This window comes from Carcharhinus amblyrhynchos, chromosome 4 (assembly GCF_965287045.1).
Source record: "Carcharhinus amblyrhynchos chromosome 4, sCarAmb.v2.hapA, whole genome shotgun sequence".
Lineage (NCBI taxonomy): Eukaryota > Metazoa > Chordata > Chondrichthyes > Carcharhiniformes > Carcharhinidae > Carcharhinus > Carcharhinus amblyrhynchos.
The window spans coordinates 47,747,557-47,775,083 of record NC_137327.1 but is presented as its reverse complement, the minus strand read 5'-3'; the positions used below and the strand labels follow the sequence as shown (position 1 = coordinate 47,775,083).

Genomic DNA, 27,527 nt, shown 5'->3' with positions numbered 1-27,527 from the left:
AAATTACATAAGTATCATCTGGTCATTTTGATTTTTATTGTCAACCTCAAACTTGAGTGAGGTTATTAAAAACACCATATCAACAGTTGTAAATGAATCACGATTGCAGTGTAGAATGGTGCCTTTTCTGTACTTTTTTTAATAAAAGGACACATTTTACAGTTGTTTTCATTGCATTTACAGCTCTGAGCCAGATCATGCTGTTTGTGGATGGAATGAATGGCGTCATTGGTCATAATGAGAGTGTTCGGTGGCTGTATACTCTGACTGGCAGCATGGTGAGTTTGGTTTCCTGTAGATTAATTTAGTGAAAATGTTTATGTTTGTATGAATTTCAGTAGAGGATTCTGAGCTGTGTTACTGTCTCAGGTTGCCGTTGAACATTATCTACTAGAAACATATTACAGTCTTCGTAAAGGATGTGACAACTGGCTGCTTAGAAAGTCATCCTAAAATTGGACAGAGTCAACATGGATTTATGAAAGGGAAGTCATGTTTGACAAACCTGTTGGAATTTTTGGAGTACGTTACTTGTAGCAGAATAGATGTGGTATATTTGGATTTACAGAAGGTTTCTGATTAGGTCCCACACAAGAAGTAAGGAAGCAAAATTAGTGCACATGGGATTGGGGGTGTTATACTACTATGGATTGGGAATTGGTTAACAGACAGACAACAGGATTAATTGTGTCATTATCAGGCTGGCAATCTAATGGGGCACAAGGATCATTGTTGGAGTCACAGCTGTTTGCAATCTGTATAAATTACATGGATGTGGAGACCAATTGAAATGTTTCCAAATTTGCTGCTGACACAAAACTAGGTGGGAATGTAAGTTATGAGGAGGATGCAAAGAGGCTTCAAGCTGATTTGGACAGGGTAATTGAATGGGCAGGAATGTGACAGATAGAATATAGTATGAATGAGTGTGAGGTTATCCACTTTGGTAGAAAAACAGAAAGATAAAATATCTCTTAAATGATGAGAGGTTGGCAAGTGTTCATGTCCAAAGGACCTGGGTATCTTTGTTCATGAGTGACTAAAAGCTAGTTGCAGCATAAAGTTAGGAAGACAAATAGTATGTTGGCCTCCACCACAAGGGGATTTAAGTACAAGAGTTAATATCTTTCTGCAATAGTATAGGTCCTCGGTAACACCACATCTACGATATTATGGTACCCTAATGAGGAAAAGTTGAGGAAATTGGGCCTGTGTTCTTTAGAATTTCAAAAAATGAGAGGTAATCTTATTGAACTATACAAAATTCTTGTCGAGTATGGCAGGGTAGGTGTAGAGTTGGTGAATCAAGAAGCAAGGGACGTTTAAGACTGAGAAGGGGAAGAACTTCTTCACTCGGAGGATGATGAAGTTTTGGAACTCTGTACCCCAGAGGGCTGTGGAAGCTCAGTCATTGAGCGGGAAAGTTTCATTGAAGTAGGTGATCAGCCATGATCTAATTGAATGGTGGAGCAGACTTGATGGGCCAAATAGCTTACTCCTGTTCTTATGTTCCATCTTTTGTAATTGGACTTGGTTTTTAAGGCTACAGAAGGGAAAAAAAAAGTCCAGGTTCCCAATACCAATTCCAAGGTACCTGGCTGGAAAGTGCATGTGCTTAGGAGCCATGTGAGTGTAGGATTGGAAGGTGATACACACCATGGTCGAATTGCCTGCTGACACTCCATGCTCATGTGTGCTGTGGTCTCTTGAGAGCAGTTGTTATTGCTGTAGGCACTATTGCTTGGAATTGCTCATAAATACTGATATGTAACTTCAAATTCTTCTTGTCCCTACATTCAGGATTGGGTAGATTGGGGTTTTCCTCCCTCCCCCTGATGTCAGTGGTCTAGGATTTGGAGGTTGTTGTGTGAATGAAGGCCTTCAGTATATTCAAGTTACAGGTCCTTGCTATGACCTTTAACCTTCAACCACTGAGTGCATCAGAAAGTATGATTGAGATCCAAAGATCTCAGTAAAGATCTCAGATCTTTAGTATCAGTAAAACTCGGGTAAATTACTTTTTTCACCTCTGTTCATGTTACTTCATGTCAAGTTTAAAATTAAAGGAACATTTGAGGATTTCTAAAGTGAACCTTAAAAAGAACAATGCAATATGGATTGGCCGTGGTAAATTGCCCCTTCCAAAGATGTGTAAATTAGGTGGATTAAGGATGGGGCAGAGGAGAGAGCCTGGGTGGGATGTTCTTTCGGAGAGTTGGTGCAGACTTGATGAGCTGAATGGCCTCTTTCTGCACTGCAGGAATTGTCTGGAAAGAATAGTGGCAAGGCAAATGCAGTGACAGAACCCAAGGACAATGTGCTTACACAAGTATTTAGGGGTGAATGTATTTTATTGCAAATCACTCACAAATATTCACTGACTTGCAATAAAAATCATCATGGGTAATCATGTAATTGCATCAAAGTGGTAAGAATATGGATAATATTAAATGACGTTGGAGGAAACTGAGCAGGAAAATGACCTGGGAGGTTTGATGCTATGGTTGTCCAAAAAGCTCAATGGTGAATAAAATTTAACACAACTGTTAAAGGTATAAGTCAACAGAGGCAATTTTAAATAAAAGCAAATGCCGCAGATGCTGGAGATCGGAAATAAAAACAGAAAGGGCTGGAAAAAGACAGCATCTACAGAAAGAGCAGAGTTAATGCTCAGGCCCAATATGACAGGGGCAGCACGGTGGCACAGTGGTTAGCATTGCTGCCTCTCAGCGCAAGGACTTGGGTTCAATTCCTGGCTTGGGTGACTATTTGTGGGAGTTTGCAGATTCTCCCTGTGTTTGCGTGGGTTTCCTCTGGGTGCTCTGGTTTCCTCCCACAGTGCAGAGATGTGCTGGTTAGGTGGATTGATCATGCTAAATTGCCCCTTAGTGTCAGGGGGACTTGTTAGGGTAAATGCATGGGGTTATGGATATAGGGACTGGGTGGGATTGTGATTGATGCAGACTTGATGGGCTGAATGGCCACCTTCTGCACTGTATGATTCTATGACTCTTGTTCAGAACTCATTTCCCTGTGATTTTAATGTTATATCTAGCTGTGGCAAGGCTGCTCCGAGAGTAAAACATACTACAGGAAAGATGTAGAATTCCTGGAGGGAGTCTGATAGCCTTGTCATTATAATCCTGCCATCATAGAGGAACATATTCACTGACTTACCATGAGCAATTCCTTCACGAACCGACAATTCATTCTAATTCTTGAAATGATGGCCTGATTTATGCTCGTCACAACTTGTAGCCTGATTAGCTTCAACTTTGTGAAACAAAATTACTTGTGATGTACCTTTTTCCCAGTGTCATCAAGGTAAGATGTAAGTAATGAGAACAATGTTACAGGAAACTAGAACCCATTGTAGCCTTCATTTCCCCAGGCGACATGTAACATGTTGTATTGGTTAAACCGCAAGTGGAAAGAATCAAAAGACAGCTGCTTTCACTTTCGCAGAACCCCAACAATCCGTTGAATCACACTAATATTTCAAGCTGCATTGAACTAACAGATTTTTTTAATGTCCTGTAGCTGCATGTAGCTTCACAGGAAGCAGCCGTTTCATCTTAATGTGAACGTGTGTTGTCTTTTTATAGAGATGTTTACAAGGTACTAACCTTTAAGCACCTGCTTTCAACTTAATAGAAGTGTGATATGACGAAGGAGCCACAAATAATTATTGTGCATTTATTTTTTGTTTGCCAGTAATGGCAAGCTTTTGGCATTAATGGGAAACAATCTGTTAAGTGATGGGAAAATATATATGAATGAAATACACTGAACATCAGACTGGCCAATCTGTTTTTGTTGTCACAGAAATTAAATTTGCCAAATGATTTTTAAAAACATAGATAGAAACATAGAAAAACTACAGCACAAATCGGCCTACAAGTTGCGCCGAACATGTCCCTACCTACTAGGCTTACCTATAACCCTCTATCTTACTAAGTTCCATGTACTTATCCAAAAGTCTCTTAAAAGACTCTATCGAATCCGCCTCCACCACCACTGCCGGCAGCCGATTCCACGCACCCACCGCCTTCTGAGTGAAAAACTTAACCCCTGACATCTCCTCTGTACCTACTCCCCAGCACCCTAAACCCGTGTCCTCTTATGGCAACCATTTCAGCCCTGGGAAAAAGCCTCTGAGAATCCACTCGATCAATACCTCTCATCGCCTTATACGCCTCTATCAGGTCACCCTTCATCCTTTGTCTCTCCAAGGAGAAAAAACCGAGCTCTCTCAACTTATCCTCATAAGGCATGCCACCCATTCCAGGCAAAATCCTTGTAAGTCTCCTCTGCACCCTTTCTATGGCTTCCACATCCTTCCTGTAATGAGGCAATCAGAACTGAGCACAGTACTCCAAGTGGGGTCTGACCAGGGTCTTATACAGCTGCAGCATTATCTCCTGACTCCTAAACTCAATTCCTTGGTTGATGAATGCTAAGGAAACAAACAAGAGGCTCGTCCGGGTTTTGAGACCAACCGTTCCATTTACAAAAACAGATCTCACCAGATTGCTGATTTATAAATCTCTTCCAGCAGTTATCAACCAAGAACCCTATATTTAATGATGTGTCAATGTGGTTATTTGTCTTTAGGGCAACAAACATGACAATTAGAAAAATGCAGTCCGTTCAGTTTGCCAGCAGGGGTCCTTAGAGTATGATGTGGAGATACCGGCATTGGACTGGGGCAAACACGATAAGAAGTCTGGTTTAAGTCCAACCGATTTATTTGATAGTAAACTCACAAGCTTTACTATCAAATCGGTTGGACTTAAATCTGGTGTTGCCAGACTTCTTACTATCCTTAGAGTATATCAGAGCAGGACTGGAAACAGGAAAAATTTCTATCTTCTAAAAGTAAAGTTTATTTATTAGTCACAATTAAGGCTTACATTAACACTGCGTTGAAGTTGCTGTGAAATTCCCCCATGTCAGACTTGGAGAAATCTCAACAATTTTGATGGGTTAATTCAAGTTTCTTCCTTTGGTTTATTGTTTAATTGGATATATTTTAAAAGAATTAGATTTTCTTTTTAAAATATACTCTAGTGCATTTAAAAAAAAGTAAAAATAATTTAGTTATCATTGAATCCCTATTTTGCAGAAGGAGGTCATTTATCCCATCGGGTCTGCATCAACTCTCCAACAAAGCCTCTTACTCAGACCCTATCCGTGTAATCCCACATATTTACCCTGCCATTCCCCCTCACCTATACGCCTTCGGACACTATGGGGCAATTTATTATGGCCAATCAACCTAATATGCACATTTTTGGAATGTGGGAAGAAACTGGAGCACTGGAGGAAAATCCATGGAGACACAGGGAGAACATGCAAACTCTATATAGTCACCCAAAGCCGGAATCAATTCCAGGTCTCCTGGTGTTGTGAGGCAGCAGTACGAACCGCTGTGTTGCCCCTAACAATGCAATCCAGTTTTCTAATTTGCTTTTAATCAACAAGTTTGTTTCACCAACAAAACTCCGATGTGTTCTGTGACTTGATGGCATTTCCAAGGAACGGGGTGGCACTGGGATGGGCCAGCAGTTGCTGAGAGTTGGACAGTTTCAGACAGTTCATTCAGTCTAGGCTCTTGGTGTGCAGTTAGATGGAGGCAGGGGAAATGGAGGGGCTTCCCTGCTTCAATCTTGTTTTTTGGGGTTTTGGCTCTTGCCTGTTGTAGATGATCAGATGTTACTGACTTATTTCCTCCTCTTGGTGCTGAGAAGTGGGAGGGAGGAAGGCCAGAGTTATGGAGCATAAATCTACATAAAAAGAACTTAGATGACCTGGCAACATCCCAAACCCTCGAAGGAGAAAGTGCTGACCATTTGATGTATTTAACCTGGAACCACACCTTCATGTGGGAATTGTCCTGTTGCTAATCTTTGAAAATAGATGAATTTCTCTTAATTTGTAAAGCACAAAAGTGTCTGTTTATACAAGATCACAAGTCAATAAACATAAATCCTTTTCTGAAAATCTGCATTATACTTAAACTACCATCTGTATGAAGCTGCACATAATTGTAAGGTTTATATCACTTGTTAGAATGAAAGTTGGGGTGGCACAGTGGTTAACAGTGCTACCTCAAGGTGCCAAGGACCTGGGTTCAGTTCCGGCCTCGGGTCACTGTGTGGAGTTTGCACGTTCTCCCCTGTCTGTGAGGGTTTCCTCCGAGTGCTCCGGTTTCCTCCCACGGTCCAAAGATACATGGGTTAGGTTGATTGGCTATGCTAAGTTGACCTTAATGTCAAGGGGATTAGCAGGGTAAATGAGGGTTACGGGAATGCCGCCTAGGTGGGATTGCAGTCTGTACAGACTCGATAAGTCAAATGGGCTCCTTTTGTACTGTAGGGATTTTATGAAGTGTATTTTAAAATAAGAAAAGACAGTGTCCATAAATAATGAATATATTAATTGAAGGCAAATAAGCAATGACTTCATTCAAACTTCTCACTGCTCTACAGTGACGCCCTCTGGTAAGATGAAAACGTTCAGCCTGAAATACTTTCTCCGTCTCTGGTTAGCTGGCAAACCTGACATTTACTCACAGCCTGCTCTTCTGTTCCTCAATCCCAGTACCGTTTGGTGGTGAAGACTGCACTCAAACTCCTGATAGTGTTTGTGGAGTACACCGAAAGCAACGCAGCTCTTCTGATCCAGTCTGTCAACATTGTGGATGAGAAAAGAAGTAAGTACTATTTAATGGGGTCAGGGAGAGTTACAAGCAGTGTAAGTGTTCAAGGCACAACATCAAAGGTATGTGTACTAGACTGAATCAAAACTAATGGTGCCTGGTAGGCAAATATGCTACCGAAAGTGCAAATGTACTTCAATATGACAGTTGCTGTGGCTTTTTTTTGCTGTTAACTATGATTTTTTAAATAATTTCAACTTGAGGCTTTTGAGTCAATTTACTGTAGTTTCATTCAGAGTTAACGTTGAAGTGTGTGGTTTATTTATGATGCTAATCTGTTCTTCAGTATTGACCCTGGGGTTTCGTGACTGATGAGGTATAGAGATGAACATTCCCTTGTTCTGAGACCTCACTGGGAGCAAAGAAAAACAAATTGAATTTTTTGCCTTTGGGTTAAACAAGTTTTAAAACTGACATTGAAAGTGCAAAATGCAAAAGGTGAAAACAAGCCAGGCCATTGATTTACTGCACATATATGAGACCGAATTGAACCAGTCTAAGTCCATCTAATCACAGAATGGTAAGAAGCTTGAACTTGGGACTATGAACGAGGAAGGTGAAGAGAAATGGCAACAAAGGGGCCATGTCTGTTAAAGCAAACTTTACATGGTTGTCGTAATGATGGCACAGTGGTTAGCACTGCTGCATCACAGCGCCAGGAACCTGGGTTTGATTCCCAGATAGGGTTACTGTCTGTGTGGAGTTTGTATGTTTTCTCGGTGTTTGCATGGGTTTCCTCCTGGTGCTCCTGTTTTCTCCCACTGTCTGAAAGACAGCTGGTTAGCTGCATTGACCCGAACAGGCGTCGGACAGTGGCGACTGGGGGATTTTCATAGTAACTTCATTGCAGTGTTAATGTAAGCCTTACTTGTGACTAATAAATAAACTAACTAAATATTCATCATTTTTGGAGAAGGGTCATTATAACAGCTATGAGAGGATAGTGATTGGGAAAAGTAACACTAACAGCTGTGCAAGTGTAACATCAAATTGGCGGCAAGGATTAGAATGCTGAATTGTTCTGCATGGCCTTTGAATAACTAGGTATGTGATAACTGGATTTTATTGCTGCAATAACCAGGAGATCACAAGTGTCTGAATTCCACTAGTTGGACAAGAAGGGCAACTAACGAGAGAGAGAGACACTTGAGAGAAGAAACGATGTGGCAGGTTATGATGAGGAAAATGACACAGCGGAGAGTAGTCATGGATTCCTTTATCTTAAATCTACAGTTATTGCTGCTATGAAAATTCATCTGTGGGACATGGGTGTCGGCTGGTTAGCATTTATTGCCCATCCCTAGTCTATGAGGAGAATAAGGTGTAGTGGGATGTTCTGACTTTATTTTTTTTTAGGGCCTAAATGTTCCCACTGTTTAAACTCCCTCAGAAGTGGTATTTTGAACATTGTGCAGTAGGGCTGACCTCTCCCCTCAGTACATGACTCCGTCTCAATGATTTAATAGGCTTCCCCTTGAACTCAATATACTGCGGTATCACTCATGCCATTCCCACGATTAGTCAGAAATATTGTACTCCCTATACAGGTCTGAAAACTTTGTTCGTGTCCCCCTGTCCTCCCCAAACTAATACTTGGAACCTGAACTAAATGTAGGAGTTGAGTTAATAACCTAATTCCAATTGCTGGAGTTTACAGACATGTTGTCAGTTTTTAAAAAATGGTTATGGTTAATTAAACCACATAGACCTCAACAATCTGCGACGAATCAACCATGTTGAACTTGTGCAGCCAGTTTGGATGAAAGTTAACAAATTGAAAGAACCAGCCACAACTGCAGATGTTAATTCTACACGTTCTTCAGATCTCTGTCTCTGATTCGCTTTAATCAATGTTGACTATCCCATTTGTTTATCTGTCCAGCTGTTAAAACGCTCTGAGCCCAGATGTAATCTGTGCAGGCAAGCAATGGAAATCGTATACTTTCTTACCATGTTAGAATGCAAGCCACAGATGGGCCTCTAGTACTGACTTACATCAGGATTGGGGAGGGGGGTGGGGGGATGTGTTGGGGGAGAACAATGGTGGAAAACTGGAATACCATGTGGGTTAATTTACATGGATGCTCAGAGCACTACTGACTGGTGTACAAATACAATGTAAAAATTTATTGGTAAAATTTTTGTCGGGCAAGAGTATGAGGGAATATGCAACAAAGGTGATTGAATAAAATTAAAGTTTATTTCTTAGTCACAAGTAAGACTTACATTAACATTGCAATGAAGTTACCTTGAAATTCCCCTAGTCTGCACCTGATGGGGTCAATGCACCTAACCAGCATGTCTTTCAGAATGTGGGAGGAAACCGGAGCACCCGGAGGAAATCCATGCAAACACGGGGAGAAAGTGCAAACTCCACACAGACAGTGACCCAAGCTGGGAATGGAACTCGGGTCCCTGGCGCTGTAAAGCAGCAGTGCTAACCATCATGCTACTGTTCTGCCTTCAAGATACAAATCAGTCATGGTCTAATTGAACAGGTTTAAAGAGTTGATTTACTTTTATAAGATATGAGAATGACAGGCAGGAAGAGAGCAGCTGGTTCATCAGGCCTTCCCCACATTCATGGTGCCTGGAGTGGCCTGACCAGGCACATCAGCCACGTAATTTTTAAAAGTTCTTTCATTGGATGTGCCCATTTTGAGGGCAGTGGAGATGGAGAGACTCTATGCATGCAGGAAGGGCCTGGAGGAGAGGGCCTTTCTCATCACCAGCCTAACTACATCTTGATGCTTGTTTGAAAGCTCTCATTATGGTTCTTAGCAATGTAGCAAAACGACACTGTTTATAATGCTGCTAGTTCATATCTTTGCCACCACCATCCTATGTGTTTTCATGCTCTACACTACATATTATACTCTAGCAGTGATCACCATTTTACTGGTTCATTCCTCAAGGCAATGCCTTGACCAATCAGAGTAAAGCTGCCTGGTTTAAATTTTCAATCAATACTTGGCAGTTAACTGTCTCTCACCATTAACTGGTGCATTTTCCATGACAATACCTTTACCAATGAGAGTCCACTTGCAAACCAGTCAGCACTCTCTTCGCATATAGTATAAATTTGTTGTTTCCCCTGACATTATATTCTGGTGATTGTCCTGATGAGTGCAAGATTAAAAACTTTGACAAAATGTCCTTTTCTGCAATACTTCCAAAGTTCTATTTATTGCTGTCAATAATATTTAAACAGAAAATCCAAAAGAAGTAAAGTATTAACAATGAAATTACTGTTTTGTTTTCAAAGCATTAATTTCTGTATCCATCAACTTGAACACCTAAGTTGTCTGGCGTTATTTTGTCATTCAGTCTGTTTATCCTGTTACATACATGAATATCAAAGATCAAAGAACAAAGAACAACCCAGCACGGGAAACAGGCCCTTCGGCCCAACGAGCCCGCGCTGCTGCATCACCCTACACCTGTTCAACCCTGCGTGTCTACGAATGGAACCCCTAACTTAGCCAGATTCAGGGGAGAATAGTGTCAATTTCGTAAAACCAATCCGCCTAAGAGCACACCTTTGAGGTGTGGGAGGAAACCGGAGCGCCCGGAGGAAACCCACGCAACCACAGGGAGAATGCACAAACTCCCACAGACACAGGCCCAAATCCATGTATCTGCACAGCTAGCAGTGCTAGTCACCGAGCTGTTGCGGCGCCCGTCTACCGGTCCAGGATCAAGCACACACTGACACGAAGTACTAGGCCACTCCCAGAACCTCCAAGAGCAGCCCACGCACGACCCACCGTGTGCATGCCCCTCGTTTGACAACGAGGTGGACCTCCACCTGCGGAATAAAAAGACAAAAACGTTAATTTACAAATCTGCATTTCCGGTGTCTCCCGAGGTTCTGACCTTATTTAATAGCCCCTACTATAACCCTCCATCCTCGTTTCACTCATGTGTCTGTCTAACTGAACCTTAAACGAGTCCAACGTTCCTGCCTCCACCACCCTACTCGGTAGCACGTTCCATACCCCCACAACTCTCTGCGTAAAGAACCTTCCTCTCACGTCCAAATTATACCTCTCCCCCCTCACCCTTAAATCATGACCTCTCGTATTTGTACCCAGTCTAGTGAGCAGTCTCTCACTTTTGACTCTATCTATTCCCTTCAGTATCTCATATACCTCTATCATGTCTCCCCTCAATCTCCGTCTTTCCAAGGAGAAAAGTCCCAGTTTCTCCAACCTTTCCTCGTAACCCAGCCCCTCCATGCCAGGCAACATCCTGGTGAACCTCCTCTGCACCCTTTCCAGAGACTCCACGTCCTTCCGGTAGTAAGGTGACCAGAACTGGACGCAGTACTCCAAATGCGGTCTAACCAACGTTCTATACAACAGAAGCATTAGACAGCAGCTTTTATACTCTATACCCCTTCCTATAAAGGCTAGCATTCCATTAGCCTTCCTGACCACCTTCTCCACTTGTGTCGCAACCTTCATGGATTTGTGAACCTGCACTCCCAGGTCCCTCTGTATTTCTATACTCCTAATCTGTCTACCTTTTGTTATCCTTGCATTCTGCAAAAGGTCAATACAGGAATCTCATTGTTTTTTCAACTCTGCAAATGAACAAGTGTCTAGTGAACCTGCATGCTCAAGAAAATGAAGTTTTATTGAATTTTCCATTTTGCCTTGTTTCCTTTTTGAGATCTTCTTGATTTTTCTCCCAAGATAGGTTCAGGATGGGGTCAGTGACGAGTTTGTTGTCCAGCTAATGTGACTGCAGTTTGCTGCCGGAGTGCCTCGTGTTCTTGAACCCGTTATTTTGTGTGTAAGTTCTGGGCTGAAATCCCCCAATCTCGCACACCCCGCTAATGCTGCCAGCAAGAACAGAGAATTTGGTGCTCAGCTAAATCTCTGTTCCCTGCAACGGGACCAGAAAATCCCAGCTGCAGGGGAGGTCGGAGAATTCTGGCCCTGAGCAACAACCCATTTACCCCCAACCCCCATGTGTGATAGTACAACCAAGGATAATGGTCGCGATTGTCCCAAAAGTGCTGAATTGGTGGGAGAACTATTTTAAATCCCGACTGTTCTTTCAGCTCAGCTTCTCACCTGAATCTCCACACTCTGTGCATTGAAGAGGTTCCAACTGGGAATCTCATTAAAAACCCGGAGGAGGTGGCCTATTCATGCTGGAGTTTGACAGTTTGAGAGCTCTGTGCGTGTGCAGTGGCCCCAAACTGTCAACCTCCTGTTCGCTGGCCAGCTGGGACCCCTGCAGTGCTGCCCTTCCAGTCCCTGATCGCGGCCCCCACAGCAATTCCCTGGCTAACCCTGACCGCCCCCTGTCCCAGAGCACCCCAATGTTCAGGCTCCATCCCTCAGCAGAGGCAATCCCCCCCATCCCAGTCAGAGCCCCCTGGCAGATTGCCCCAGCCCATTCCAATCACTGCCCTCCCTCCATCCCAGACCAGTCCCCATGCAGAGTAGCAGTGGGACCCCCTACCCCCACTGATCGCCCCTAGGTCCCACACATTGGTGCCCCCTGGGCATGGGCATTTTGCTCCTTGGGCAGTGCCGGGAACACAAGCTAGCACTTGCCAGAGTGCCCCATGCCCAGGGGGCACCGCCCCCACTTCATGACCCCCTGGGAGCGGGGGGCTGCACTTGTTCCCTCCCTTTCATTCTGGCGGGGTCTTCAGCTAGTTCCTTGAATGTGGAGAGTAGTCTGAACCCCATTGGAATGAAGGGTGGGACACTCGACCGAAGGGTGGGACATTCAGTCGGGACCTGAAACGTCCCAATAATTAACTAATAAACATATTTAAAATAAATGCAGAAAAGATTTAAATTACTTACCTGCTTTCTCGCCAGTTTCCCGCATGGTTTAGCGGACGACTGTTCTCCGGCTATGGGAAATGTGCATGCATTCCCCGGTGCGTGTGCAAATCCCTGTCCAAGGCCGGAGACGTGCGTCTCCCATCACAACCTGACAGAGATGTTGTGGTTCGCAATGGGAGAATCGCGGCCAACATTGCTGGCTGTGAAATTGTGTTTTGACTTTTATCCTGACAGTTTTTACCCCCTAAAATATATTTCATAAAATTTATAGAAAACATTATGTAATATCAAATTTAAATTATGTAGGCCAGTATTTTCTAGCCCTTCACGCTGGCAGGATTTTCCAGTCCTGTTGATGCGAATGGCGATTTCAGTGGCTCGATGGCCCCGCCGTTAGGAGAGGCCTGGAAAATTCCGGTCCTAAAGTACAAAAGCAGATTTCTCTAATTACAGTACATGGCATTCTGAAGTGCTTCACTACTCTCCCAATTACAGGTTATATTTACAATATTCAAATCACATTAATCAAATAGCTCAAGGAGTTTTGCATAGTTTTTTTTCACTTCAGGGTACTATACCACGAGACCTTAGATTGAGGCAGGAGGGAAGGGCCATAATCTAAGATCCTTGTGGCCTTTCACCATTTCCCCAATCTTTAGTGCGTTCCTCAACATGTAGACATGGACTTTGGAATGTGCTGGCCCGCAGTTCCCGGTCATCGACAGCTCTTCGTATTTCATTGAGCTGCTAGTTCTCCAGGAGCTTATTTCAGAGTGTGTCCTTGGCAACAGCCTATAGAGCACACTACAGAACTGCTAGGGCTGTACCTCAACAAAAAAAACCTAATCTCTTTCCATATCTTCTTTGCAAAGGCATGTCCCAGGAGAAGATGGTTGGAAGTTTCTTCCCCACCACACCCCTCTCATAGAATCATAGAATTATAGAATCCCTGCAGTACAGAAGGAGGCCATTCAGCTTGTTGAACCTGCACTGACAACAACCCAGCCAAGCCCTATCCCCATAACCCCATGTATTTACCCTGCTACTCCCCTTGACACCAAGGGACAATTTTAGCATGGTCAATCCACCTACCTGCATATCTCGAGGGAAGTGTGCTGAGGTGGTGAGACTTTAAGCATACAGGAAGGGCCTGATGGGGAGGGAATTTCTCATCACCAGTCAGGGTATTTTTGGTGCTTATTTGAACATTCCGGCTCTGGCACTTAGCAATGTAGCAAAAGTGCACTGTTTCATATTGTTGCCTGTTCAGATCTCTGCTGCCCTCACCCCACGTGCACCCACCCAAATGTGTTTCAATGCCCTGAACCACACATCATTCTCTAGCAGTGATAGGCATGCAGAGTGTCTAGTATGCTTTCTAATTATTTCCCCTCACCCTCATGACAAAGATTGAGCTCCCTCTTGGCTCTTAGGGGATCATTGGTGCTTAGCTGTGACTGACCATTCCATCACTCATGGCTATTGAAATGGCCATGTGCTGGATTACTGCATCACCTGATTCTTTGCATCATGTTTAGCATTCAAGTTTTTTCTGAAATAGAAAATATACAATCTCAGTATGTCTGTGCCTTGTATAAATTAAGAACTGTGGAAATGTTGCTAGAATTATAAAATGCATCCCCTGTAAGGTGACGATGGCTAGCCTGTTCAGACCCTGTCACTTCTCCCTGACAGTAATTGACTTGTGTACTTGGATTCTTGCTGCTATTAAGTTAATTAGGGTACTTTAGAAGATGTTCTACATCACATGTGTGCCAAATGTTAGAATAATTCAAGTGATCAAATGCTGCCTAACATCTGACTCCGCGATGGACCCTCTGACTCTTAGGGTAAATAGTACATTTAGTCTATATTAGTGTGGTAAGCAGTGTTTGTGTACCCTTGATTCATGTTAATGTGGTAAATTGTGCCTGTGTACTGATGCCAAGAAAATGAGGGCAGATGAGGATTTTGTTTTAAATTGGTGAGCTGTTATATTCTGGAATTGACTGCCTCAAATGGAAGCAGATTCAGAATTTCAAAAGCGATAAAATATCATGAACGTTCAGGATAATAGAGAAGGTGGCCAGCTTCCATACTGAATATGCTATTAATGTATGAATGAATTTATAGTTTGAATACTGAATGGGTAATGCTGCCTTCCTCTGTCGTTGTAATTTATGCTGATTTTTTTAAAAAATGTGTAGGTTGAGCATTTATTGCCCATCATTTGCTAGGCCGTTTCAGAGGGTAGTCAAGAGTCAACCACATTGCTGTGGTTCTTTTAGACCAGACCAGATAAGGATGGCAGATTTTCTTCCCTCCAGGACATAAGTGAACCAGGTGGTTTTCACAACAATTGCCTCATGGTCATCATTAGACTTTTTAATTCCAGGTTTTGGAGGGATTTGAATCTGTGTCCTCAGAGCATTACTCTGTCTCTCTGGATTTCTAGTCCAGTGACAATACCGTGAAACAACCGACTCCCCGTGAACAATTTAAAAAGCTACTGTATTTCGCTTCAAACTTTTAAATCTGGCATCTATTTCTGCAGACACAAAGACATGGACGAATTTAGTTGAAATTCTGGAGGAGAAGAATGGAGCTGATTCTGAGCTGCTTGTCTTTACTATGACGCTTATTAACAAGGTAAAATTTGTTTGTGATTCTTTTGCAATTTTTTTAATCCTGTGAGATCCTGTTGCACAAATCAACCTCCATCGACAAAGTCTGGGAGTTGTATTTCACTGTACTAACATGGGTCACATCAGCCTCCTCGGTTTTTAAGTGTAAGCCTACAAGTCAAGTTCTCTTGAGATCTAATTTTTCTTCTGCAGTCTTCGTTTGTATCCTTTCACATAGAAATCATACTGCAACACATTCAGTCTTCAAACAATAATTTTACAGGTAGGTTTACTGTGGAAATTTGATATTTAAAGAAAAAAAACTTGAATTTATATGCCTTTCTTGCTGCAGTTTTCCAAAGTGCTTTGCAATCTTTGAGGTGCATTTTGAAGTCATCCTCCCTCTCTGTGTATACAGCAGTGAATGAAAGTAGGGTGTGGAGAGTTTGATAGATATAATCATTTATAATTTCTTTTCCCAATTTTATTCCTTATCCTGAAGGAATGAACTTCTTGCTGGGGTACATTTGATCTGATGCCAGTGAACGCCCCGAATGTATGCGACAAATATCATTCATGTGGAAGACTTCACTGAGTGTTGGGAAGTTAGTCGACGACCAGGAACATAACAGTCAAATATGATTCTGGTCTTGTTCCATTAATATAAGCCCTTTCAGCAATACAAGTTGAATTTATTTCCTACTCTCTAACTCAGTGAACCCTGAGACCAGTTGCAGCATTGCTAAATTGGCAAAGGCAAGGATTGAACATTTGGCCTTTCTACTATTCGTGGCGCTCATACCCACTGGAGAAACTTCATGTTCATTGGCAAAACAAATTACTTTGTAAGCAAAATAATGATCATTTGTCACAAAGCGGGTAAGTTTCCCCCACCACTGGGAAATGTCAGTCTTGAGTTGGAAGTCCTGTCGCAAGGAGCATTTCAAGAAAATTACTTAGATTGTCCCTTGGCTCATGAGTAATGTTGTCAGAAATGATTAATAATAAATTTACAAAGACTCCGAGAATCTAATTACAGAAGTGATATTTTGGATTGTGATATCTTAAAGCAGTTTCCAGAAATTACGGTATTGACCAGAGCCAGGCAAAGATGTTTATGTCAGCAATGTGATTCATATTGGCTGCTGTGCAAATCTGACCATTCCTAGCATTTATAGTAATTTATGCTTTGTTTTCACTACAAGCAGAATAATGTTTAAAAACCCAAATATTATATAATTGAACAGACTTTGGGTACTATTTTTTGAACAGAATAAATGATTATCTTGAAGAAAATGGTCAAACTTTGCAGTAGTGGAGCAGGTAGATTGGGCTGTGACTAATCCAATGCATACCAAATACGAAATTCAAGACTTCATGCAGATTCTTGTATTCATTAGAATTAACCTCTTCATACCAGTTTGAGAATTGGACAGCGCAGATTCATTGTTACTTATTCCTCAAATTTCTGTTTATGTTTGTCTCAAAATGAGCCACCCAGTCTAATCCCAGTCCCCAGCTCGATCCCCTCATTCTTTAATATTTCTTAATATCAAGCAGCTACCGTAATGACCTTTTAAGAACGTATCATGGACTCTGCTTAACCATTGGCTTATGGCACAGAAGTCTACATTCTAATAAGTTCTGCGAGATTAGTTTTTTTTTCAAACCTCTAATTCATTTTGTGCTCATCTTAAATTCATACCTTTGTTTTTGGCATGTTACTGACTAGTAAAAACAATCTATAACAACTTCTCTGACCACAATCTTCCTTCATTTTGAAAACATTTATTGAATCAATCTATACTTCTATTGAAGAAAGTGCCACCTTCTTAAGTCACTTTGTTAAGGTTCTCTGCACCTTATCCATTGCTTCATACATTTCCTTTAAGAATTGTCTAATGTTGCAAACATTCCTCCGTGGGCAATCTAACTAAGATCTCTCTAAGGTCATTATCTCCCTGCTTTTGTGTTCTGTGGCTGAAGTTATAAAACCACTGGCAGTGCTACCTTTAATGACTGGGCAATCTGGCACACCAAGTCCTTTCCACGCCATTTAAAACACTGCCATTGAAGATGTGGCTATTTACATGATTTTATTTCTAAAATGTATTATTCCATATTTTTCTGTAGTACACTGCATCCCCAAACTACCTGCCTTTTATTTTATCCTTTCACAGGAAATGAACATCACTTGCAAGGCCAGCATTTGTTGCCCATCCCTAATTATTTGACTTGCCCTGATGTCTCATCTGTGTCCTCTTGCAGCCTTTCGTGATTCTTGTTATAATTTGCCAACACTCCCAATTTGGTGCAATAAGTAACTTTTAATGCTATTCACCCAAGTTCTAAATGCAAGTCATTAATATACATGGTAAATGAGAATGGCCTCAACACAGACACCTTGGAATGTTCATATGGACACGTGTTTGCCAACTCTTGACTTGCACGCACTAACATAGTTTGAAAAATTTGCTAAGGTTCTGGTTATTTATCCCTTTGAAGACAGCACAAGCTGTTTTGCTTATTTTTCCTCTGAGCAATGCTGACAATATCATGGTCATATCGTAGAATCCTTATTTGTTCTGCAAAAGCTATCTCTGTAACGCTCAATACATCCAAGTGCGCAACAGAAAGCCTGAAACATAATACTTGTAGACTGTTGCTAGTTATACAACTTTTATGGCCAAGATTGTATCTAAATTTTACTGTACTGCTGGTTTCAATCAACTGTCTGTCACAGTTCAATATTGTTTTCGGGTTACACATGATAAATAATAGACTCAGAAGTTTATGGGCTTCCTTAGCCTGTCCTTCTAGAAAAACTGAGACACCATTCAATTGTTTATTGTGTCTCCAAACTTTTTTTGCTCCTGAAAGGTCATTCTAAGTGTTTAATGACTCGTTGGGTCATTACAAATCGCTCAACATCAATCCTAAATTCCCCAGGGTTTGAATTTCTGACCTTTTTGGCCTCCGTTAATAACATATCTTGAATTAGTACTCATGGTTTATATTTTTCATATCCTTTATTGCCTTGGACACTTTCATAAAGTTCCCCTTTGGTCACCTTTCAAAGCTTTACCAGCCTTGTTCTTGATTCAATTCTGATAAACTAGCAATCAGCCTTGTGGTCTTTCTCTATGTTGCTTTTGGGTTTTAAGTGGTTTCGTTGTGTTTCTGAAGCAAATCCTGCATCTAACAGGTAGTTTTGAGTAGAGCAGTGTCAGACTCTATGATAAATTCTCCAGTGAAACTCTGCAGACTTAACAATATGACCCTCTTTGCTTTGCTGCTTTCTGCTCCAAGATGACCAGAAATGTTCAATGCTGAGCCTTATTATTCCCTTAAATCTGTTTCAACTTCACTCTTGCTGGTTTTATACCATTCACAAGGGTATGTGTGCTGTCTGGTTTCCTTCCTGTGCATCATCCCATTGACTGAAGTTTATCTGCCACTATCCAGCTCCTCTTGTGTATCCTCAGATGTCTCTTCAAACTTCACTGTTTCCTCTTCTTCATTCCTCTTCCCTGTCAGGCTTAGGATTGTCTGCATATTTGACTAATTTGTACAGGATAGCCAAATTCAGAGGCAGATCATTCTGTGTAGGATTCTGATCCACAACATCAGGCTCAATGTTGTGGTTAAGAACCCGCTCTGTATGAAACAATCACTCAGTGTGATTTTCCACGGAATGCCAATTACTGCCCAGGGGGTAGACTTGTCATCCAATTAAAGAAGAATGTGTAGAAAGATATGGAATAATATATTTTGGAAATAAAATCATGAAAGGCGCCACATTTTCAATGGCAGGATTTTAAATAGCGTAAAATGGACATGATGTGCCAGAATTGCCAGGTCATTAAAGGTAGTAGTGCCAGTGGTTTTATAAATTCAGCCACAGAATACAAAAGTAGGGAGATAATGACTATAAACAGATCTTTGTTAGGTTGCACATGAAATAATGTGTGCAATGTTAGACAATTCTTATAGGAAAGATATAAAGCAGTGGATAAGACGCAGTGAACCTTCAAAAAAATGACTTAAGAAGTTGGTACTTTCACCAATAGAATTATAGGTTGACTCAATAAATGTTTTCAAAATGATGACAAATTGTGATTAGAGAAGTTGTTATAGTCAGTAATGTGCCAAAATGAGGACACAAATTAGGCAGGCACTTGAAGCTGGAGGGCCAATCAGAGACCTTTCGAAATGAAAGCAAAAGCAGTCTGCAATGCAAAGTAATTGAAGGACAGGCAGGTGTGACCTCTCAGTCTTCGAAGAGTACTGGTCCCTTGGACCACTGTCAGGAGGCTGCCTCCAGGCAGCTACATTGATGTCAGCCGCTTGCAACAGTTTGAAGGTTGACTGGAAAATTCCACTCTGTCTCCTCTAATTGGCCTCAAGTGGCCATTGAGAAGCCAGATCGCCTACCTGCTGCATGTGGGTGGGTAGCCCTGCTAATTCCCACATCCTGCCTCAGTGAGAATGGCCCATGTGTGGGATGGAACCAGGGAACCTCTAAGCCAGCACGTGGTGCTGTTTTTAGTGCCTGCCCGCCTCCAATCATGGGGCTAAAAATCAAACCCGAGTGACTGATTTAATCTAGAAACGGGGCAATCCTAACAGTCCATCTTGGAGTCTCTCTCCACTTCCCTTAAAATTCCTACTCTCGAATCTGTTCCTACTTCCTATAATCCAGTCAGCTTCAGATCTCAAAATCTTGTTACTTGATCATTTCCAGTATATCATCAGAATGTAAGCCATTGTAAATCACATCTTTCATCTTAGTTCCCAAAGCGCATTTTATTCTGTAATGTTGCCTGCTTTATAGCATTGGCTGTCCCTTGCAGAACAGCTCAGAAATAATTGATTCCAGTTTCAGTTCATTGATTTTCTTTTAGATGAAAAAATGGTGCATTTTTGTGTCAGTTCTGCTAGAGTCTCCTTAGAATTCTTTCCTGACCTTTTTACTGTCAAATAAGGCAGGGAGCAGAAAGTGGTCTTGCAGTAAAATAAATAGTTAAGAACCTGTCACTACATTTTCTTAGTGAACTATTATATTTCAGTGATTTTCTTCATTGGTCCTTCTTATGTACATGAATTCCCTTCCCTTAGTGAGGATTAACCATTAGAAACTTTATTAATTGCACAGAAGTCAGGAATAGATTGATTAGAAAGCCATTTAGTGCAAATTAATACTGTAAAAATGCATTTTTTAAAAATCTTAGTTTGAAACGGTAAGTAAGAATGTCGAAACATGACTATTACAATAAGATTCAACACTAGGAGTAAGCTTGTACTGGCCAGCTTCTGTCAGGAATTCCTCTAGTTCATTATGGTCTTCTGACAGTGTGATTTGTGTGGCAAAACATAAACTCAAGAAATCCTGGTATGAAGCTGCCAACCTGAAATTCCAAATTCTGGATTTTCCTGAGTCTGAAATTTAATTGACATATTGCTTGGTTCAGTTTGAATCAGCACAGCACACAAGAACTTGATCGGTATACACGTGAACGTATGATAACAGGGGAATTTGAATGTCTGCTAAAATTGTTTAGAGGTTTGAGGGTCTGAGTACATCTGGCAAGGGAAAATATGCGTCTGTCTTTTCAGAGGGTGATCACCACACCTGACTACTTTCTCATGCAAGCACAGGTAGATTGTTAGAAGCAACTGGTGTTTGCCCATCCATTGAGACGCTGAGAGGAGATTTGATGATGATCTTCAAAATCATGAGGGGTCTAGACAAAATAGATGGAGAGAGAAACGTTTCCATTGGTGCAAGGGTGGAGAACCAGAGAGCTTCAAGGTGAATGGCAAAAGAGCTGATGACAACGTGAAAAATAATTTCTTTTACACACTGAGTGGGTAAAGTCTGTGGTGGAGGCAGAGCCGATGAAGCCTTTTAAAAGGGAATCGGATAAGCACTTGATGGGAAACGTTTGCACGGCTTTGGGGAAAGGGAATGGGACTAATCAAGTTACTGTTGTGTGGACACAACAGCCTGGACAGAATTGTTCCATTCTGTGATCAATCTATATTTCTGTATTCACTTACTGAGCATTCCACCTAACTCTAAGCACCACTCATCCATCCATTCATTCGTATTCAAGAACAATTCAACTGTTTTTAAATAGATTTTCAGCTTGCTGCAGCTTGAATAGCTCCAATGACATCATGATTGTAATATGACTTTGCCTAGGGTAGCCTTGCCCAGGAAGATGAAGTATCATGGCTTTTATTAACTGAGTTAACAAGAACAGCACTTTTAAAACATCAGCAAAGCAAGATATTCAAAGACAAATGAAAAACCATTTTTTAGAACAGTGCATCATTCAGAGGGCAAGTGCCAAACGCTTGATCCATGTGAATATCCAAGTGTGTCAAGAGGATTTTTTTGGAATACTTTTCCTTTATTGACCCTGTTGTTTTTCTACCTCTTCCAGGGGAAATGGGGCTGTTGGATAGAGTTTAAATGTCTAATTAAGATGCTGCAACAATACAAGTGTGGGGCAGACTCAATGGCCCTATTGCTTTTTTTTTCCACTCATCAACTTTGTGGGCATGATAATCCTCTATCAGCACACCTTCAAGAGCTGACTTGGTTTCCTGTCTGTGGGAACAAGGCAAACTGCGTTAAACTCACTAGAATGTTCTAACAAGTGCGTGACTTGCCTAATCTGCCTCCAGCTGATCTATCATAGAATCACAGAATCCTAATGCAGAAAGAGGCCATTCAGCCCATCGAGTCTGCACCAGCCACAATTCCACCCGGGCCCTGTCCCCATATCTCTACATATTTACCCACTAATCCCTCTAGCCTATGCATCCCAGGACATTAAGGGGCAATTTAGAATGGCCAGTCAACCTAGCCCGCACATCTTTGGACTGTGAGACGAAACCAGAGCACACAGAGGAAACCCAGGCAGACACAAGGAGAATGTGCAAACTCCACACAGACAGTGACCCAAGCTGGGATTTGAACCCAGGTCCCTGGAGTTGTGAAGCAGCAGTCTAACCTCTATGCTACCGTGCCACTGAATCTGCCCATAAAAACCCTAAGGATGGACAGACAAGCAGGCAGTACAGGAAGACATAGCCTTCAGGAAGACTGATGCTGATCTGGCTAGGGCGGTGGAGGCAAGGCGGGACACCCTCTTTCTCCTCAGCAGGACACAGTCCCAGTCCCAAGCGAAGGGATGGAAAGGCAGCCTGGGAGGCGGCGGTAGCATGTGTCAGTGCCAGGGAACTGGCCAGGAGAACCAGGAAGGAATGCCTCAAAAAACTGAATGACCTAATCTGGGCAGCAAGGGTGAGTGTTTAATCTTATCTATCCAAGCCTTCTAGAGGACGATTACCAAGGGCAACACAGGCCACGGGGCGCAGGAGGTAGCTGGCCACCTCCGCCTTCAATGTACATCCTGGGGAGATACTAAGATGTAGTGGTAGGCCATGTAAAGTTATGCACCAATCCATTTTTGAACGAGTGGCAATGTGGCCTCATCATATCAGCCTCCGCACAGACATCATCAGCTGAGGTGGGTACCCCATGATCCTACGAGCCAATCCTGCACCCTGGTCTCCTCCTCAAAGTACTTTGGGACATTGGAGCTCCTCAACATAAAGCTGTCGTGCCCACTGCCAGGGTGTCTGGCGCAGATATGAATAATGTTCCGCTGATGGTCCCACACCAACTGCATATTTATTGAATGGAAGCCCCTTCTGTTCGTGAATCTTCCTGGATTCTTCACCGGGGTCTTGACGCGGCTGCAGTCTATAACCCCCTGCACATTTAGCATCCCTGTGATGGCTACGAATCCTGCAGCCCGGGCTTTCCGTTGGGCCTGGCCCAGGTCAAATTTGCCAGCCCAGGCATGAAGGGCATCCATAACGATCTTGACACACTTGTGAACGGATGATTGGAAAATGCTACAAAGGTCTCCACTGGCGCTCTATAAGGATGTTGTGGGTATGCCGGCGTTGGACTGGCGTAAACACAGTAAAAAGTCTGACAACACCAGGTTTTAGTCCAACCTATTTATTTGATAATATACTCACAAGCTTTCGGGGTTAGCCCCTTCGTCAGGTGAATGGAGAGTTCTGGCCTCAGACAGAGCATATAAAGCACAGACAGTTTAGAGATTACTGATTAGAATGCGAATCCTTACACCTAACCTGCTGTTCAAGACCTGAAGTGGCTGATAATGTGAGTGGAAGGAGCACTGATCACAGTTTAAAGAGATGTGTATTGTCTCCAGACAGTACAGTAAGTGAGGTTTTGCAAACCCAGGCAAGTCACGGGGGTTACAGATAGTGCGACATGAACCCAAGATCCCTGTTGAGACCGTCCTCATGAGGACGGTCTCAACAGGGATCTTGGGTTCATGTCGCACTATCTGTAACCCCCGTGACTTGCCTGGGTTTGCAAAACCTCACTTACTGTACTGTCTGGAGACAATACACATCTCTTTAAACTGTGATCAGTGCTCCTTCCACTCACATTATCAGCCACTTCAGGCCTTGAACAGCAGGTTAGGTGTAAGGATTCGCATTCTAATCAGTAATCTCTAAACTGTCTGTGCTTTATATGCTCTGTCTGAGGCCAGAACTCTCCATTCACCTGACGAAGGGGCTAACCCCGAAAGCTTGTGAGTATATTATCAAATAAATAGGTTGGACTAAAACCGGGTGTTGTCAGACTTTTTACTTGCTCTATAAGGACCCAGTGGGTTAAAAGTTTAAGGTGGCTGTCACTTTCACAGCCATCGGGAGTGGGTTCCCCTGCCCCCCCCCCCATGTGAGGTCCTGCAGCAAATGGCACAGGTGTCACACTGCTCCTTTGGCGGCACACAATGTCTGACAGTTGTGCAAAGCATACTCTCATGTGAACTGCCAGGGGTCTCCGCTCCCTCCTTCTCCTGCTCCTCGGGGCAAATGGTGGCTGTATCCTACCTCCGGTGGCCGTCTCCATCCACTCCTGTGATTGGTAAGGCCTGGGCCTCCTCTGCCAACAATTTATCCTCCTGCTCCTCCTCTTTAACTCCAGCAGTGACAAAATCAATTGCAAATGTCATCTCGTCAATCTAAAGGGGTTGGGAGGAATGTGGGGAAGGGGAGAGACAGATGGAGAGAAGTTAAAGAACTCTGTTCACCCCTAGCTCAGCAACATACACACACACCATACCCTTTCCCGACAGTCCCCCAGCAACATACACTCCCCATAGTGCCCCCAACAGACCCCAACAACACACACTCCCCATACACCTCCCGACAATTCCCAGAATGGCAACACAGCACCACCACCACCACTCACAAACACATGCAATAGTGGCCACAGACCCTGCTGCTTGTCAAGTCCTGAGGTTGCAGCGCTGCCGCTTCAGAGAGTTTCCTGCCCATCCCCCACCAGCAACAGTGCATGCTGCTGCCTGCACTAGGACCCAGAATCAGCACTAAAATCTAAGGTCAGCGCACTGACCTGGGTCTGTCCTGAGAGACCAACATTGGACCCTGTGAACAATAGCATTCCCCACCATCCCCTCCACACATTCACAGGACCCACCTCCGACCTGAAATGCAACATAACCGCTACAAAATACAACAACCCTCCCTGAGGGTTGCAGAAAGCAATTTGAAAGCAGAGACTTACCCTCCTCACTCACCCTTTTCAAGTGCCTGAATGCAACTTTTAGTCTTGAGGTCCTGACTGATTCGGCTGCAGCGAGCAAGGTTGTTAAAGGCAAGTGTGTTGGGACAATTGGGAGTGAAGCTCGCTAATTATATTGTGATGAATGCAAAAAAATGCAAATTGACATTTTGCTCATTTTGGGCAGAGTTCTGATTGCTGATTTCTTTTTTCTCCTTGGTAAAATGGGAATGGGCGCCATAATAGGCACCATCCCCGCTCGTCTCATCACACCCGATTTTACAACTTTTCCCATCGCAAAACGATCACAATGAGGTCATAGAATTCTGTCCTGTATGTTTGCCTCAAAGTTATTTTCTTGGAAAATTTAGCAAAGTAAAGTTTATCTGTTGAAAAGTATTTCTTTAGGTTTTTGTTCCTTATATTCTTGATTTGAGTAATGAAGTCGATGTCCATGAAGTGAGGAATTGAAACATGCCATGCAATTTTACAGAAAATGAATCCCAAAGTGTTACTTAATGAAATCATTATGTTTTATTGTTGAGGAACATGTAACATCTTTTATGCATCCAATTAATTTCGTGAGTTGGTTATCAGCCATCATAATTTAGTCAAACAAAACTGCTGCTGGAGATGATGAATATGCTCAAAGTGGATGGGTGGCCTGGCTTTTGAGCCCACCAGAAGAGGCTGAGCTGACACTTTGTTGAAGTGTTCCAACCTCCTTCAGTTTTTCTGCATTTATTCCATGTTTTGAGGTCTGTGTAGTGTCTATGTTCACATTCAAACACGGCTAATTGAGCTGTTGAGTCAGATTGTTCAGTGAAACTACAAAATCATTGCACGCTCTTGATGACTGATTTATTTTTGTTTAGCTATATGATATTTCGTACGATGTTTTCTATTTTTAATTCAGTGTTCTTTAGTGAAGTAATGATTGTGGTTTGTAATTTTTCCACTGAAGTACAAACATTTTATTAAAGATCCCAAACGGGTTAGTTTAATTTTCCAAGACATTGCTGATGATTTATAAGGGCAATATCTTAAGTAGCTTTCATTATTACCTGAGCTTGTGCACCTGCAGTCTGCTTTTAAGATCTTTAATGTTTGTAAGCAGTTAGTTTTGATTTATTAGTAATGTTTACTTCAGTTGCTTAGTGGTGCTGGCAGTTGTTTTTGGTCATGTTCTTTATCCCGTGAGGACTAAATCTGCAAATGATCCAGGTGATAGAGCACTACAGATTGGAGTGATGTAGATCTAAAGGTATGCAATGTTGCATGACTGGTCTGTACTAAAACCAGGGTACTTTTATGTTCATTGAAATACAGAACGACTGGACAATATAATTTAGTAAAAGATAGGCCTGTTAAACTTGAGATTATTTTTAAACAATGTGTAACTCCAGCTATTCTGTAAATATTTAAGCTTGGCTACAGTAAGAGACTTTCAGCAGTCTGCTGGCAAATGTAACTTAAACACTGCTTGACTTCTGGTGTAAATCCTGTTGGCCCCTCAATTGGAGACTAAACCGTTGAATCTTTGGAGAATGAACGAGGGGGGTATCCTGTATTCAGTCTGACATGTAACAAAATGCAGGCAACAGAGTGCAAAACGAGAAGTAAAAAATTAAAATATAATTGTTTTGCATTATTACTAATGTCTCATTTACAGTTATATTCTTATGACATTTTGTACACTCCCTTTATAAATGTTCAACCTTTTGCAATGTTACATTAAAGAATTATAACTGCCTTTCATGTTTCATTTTTACTTAAGTTGTTGTTGAATGAATTTTAGCCACGGTATCAGCTTGGTGCTGTTTTATCACCCCTTGTTAGTCAAAATCAGCTGGGTGGAGCAGGTGATTGGAAGTGCATTTTACGTAATGTGCGTTTCCTTAACGAAAAGCTGGTAAGTGTATAAAGACTAGACTTCAGTGTTCGCCCTTCGCCACACAACCCTGGGTTGTAACACCCGAGTTCAAGACCTAGCATGCACCCCTATACTAACTGATATTGTAAATGACTCCCACTCCTCAGGTCTTGCTCATTTTTAAAATCACCATCATCATCTCCTCCTCATATTAAACTTGTAGCATTGCAATATAACAGGTAGCTTAGGGTTGTAGTGCGCCAATACCATATCTACCAATTTGTCAAACGATTTTGAATCTGGGGCTACCGGCTAGGTTAAACTTTTTATGATGCTTAAAGTCTGGGCGCCACAAGCTGTCAGAAGGATGACTTTTTGTTGGTTGTCCCCTTCTTGCCCCTTCACCCGGAAGAAATACCTCATTTTTTTCAGTGCATTGGGACCAATCCTCCATACCCGCATCGTAAATTTCCAGTTTTCCAAATAGCAGCATTTTCAAAGTCTCCCTGTCACTTTATCCAGGTTCGTTGAAAGGCAAAGCTGTCTGAAACATTTCTTGTTCTTTGTCACCAAGGAGCCCGACTGGAAAGGAACATAGTTCATTACAGAATGCAAAGTAAAGCCACAACCATGGTGTACACACACTAGTCCCTATCTGGGACTACAGTTCAGCAGGCCTAGTCCTGGGCCTGACTTATAAAAGGCTAAGGCAATGAGTTCCAGCTGTTACTGGAGGAACTCTTATCCAAAGAGTCCCAGAGGGAGATCAATCAGTGATTCCCCATGGATCTCATGGGAGTTATCACAAAAGGCGAAAAATCCCATCTTGACGGGAAGCAGTGGTGTAGTG

General features: G+C 42.3%; 1 protein-coding gene across 5 annotated transcripts in view; it reads left to right on the top strand.

Annotated features, from left to right (window-relative positions):
- fhod1 (formin homology 2 domain containing 1) overlaps positions 1 to 27,527 on the top strand; it is a 329,870-nt gene that overhangs the window by 175,331 nt on the left and 127,012 nt on the right. For all 5 annotated transcript variants that reach the window (XM_080187106.1, XM_080187105.1, XM_080187104.1 and 2 more), the window contains exons 6-8: positions 184 to 278; positions 6,604 to 6,715; positions 15,086 to 15,180. In XM_080187106.1, the coding sequence (XP_080043232.1) occupies positions 184 to 278; positions 6,604 to 6,715; positions 15,086 to 15,180 (302 nt within the window). The remainder of the gene's footprint in view (positions 1 to 183; positions 279 to 6,603; positions 6,716 to 15,085; positions 15,181 to 27,527) is intronic.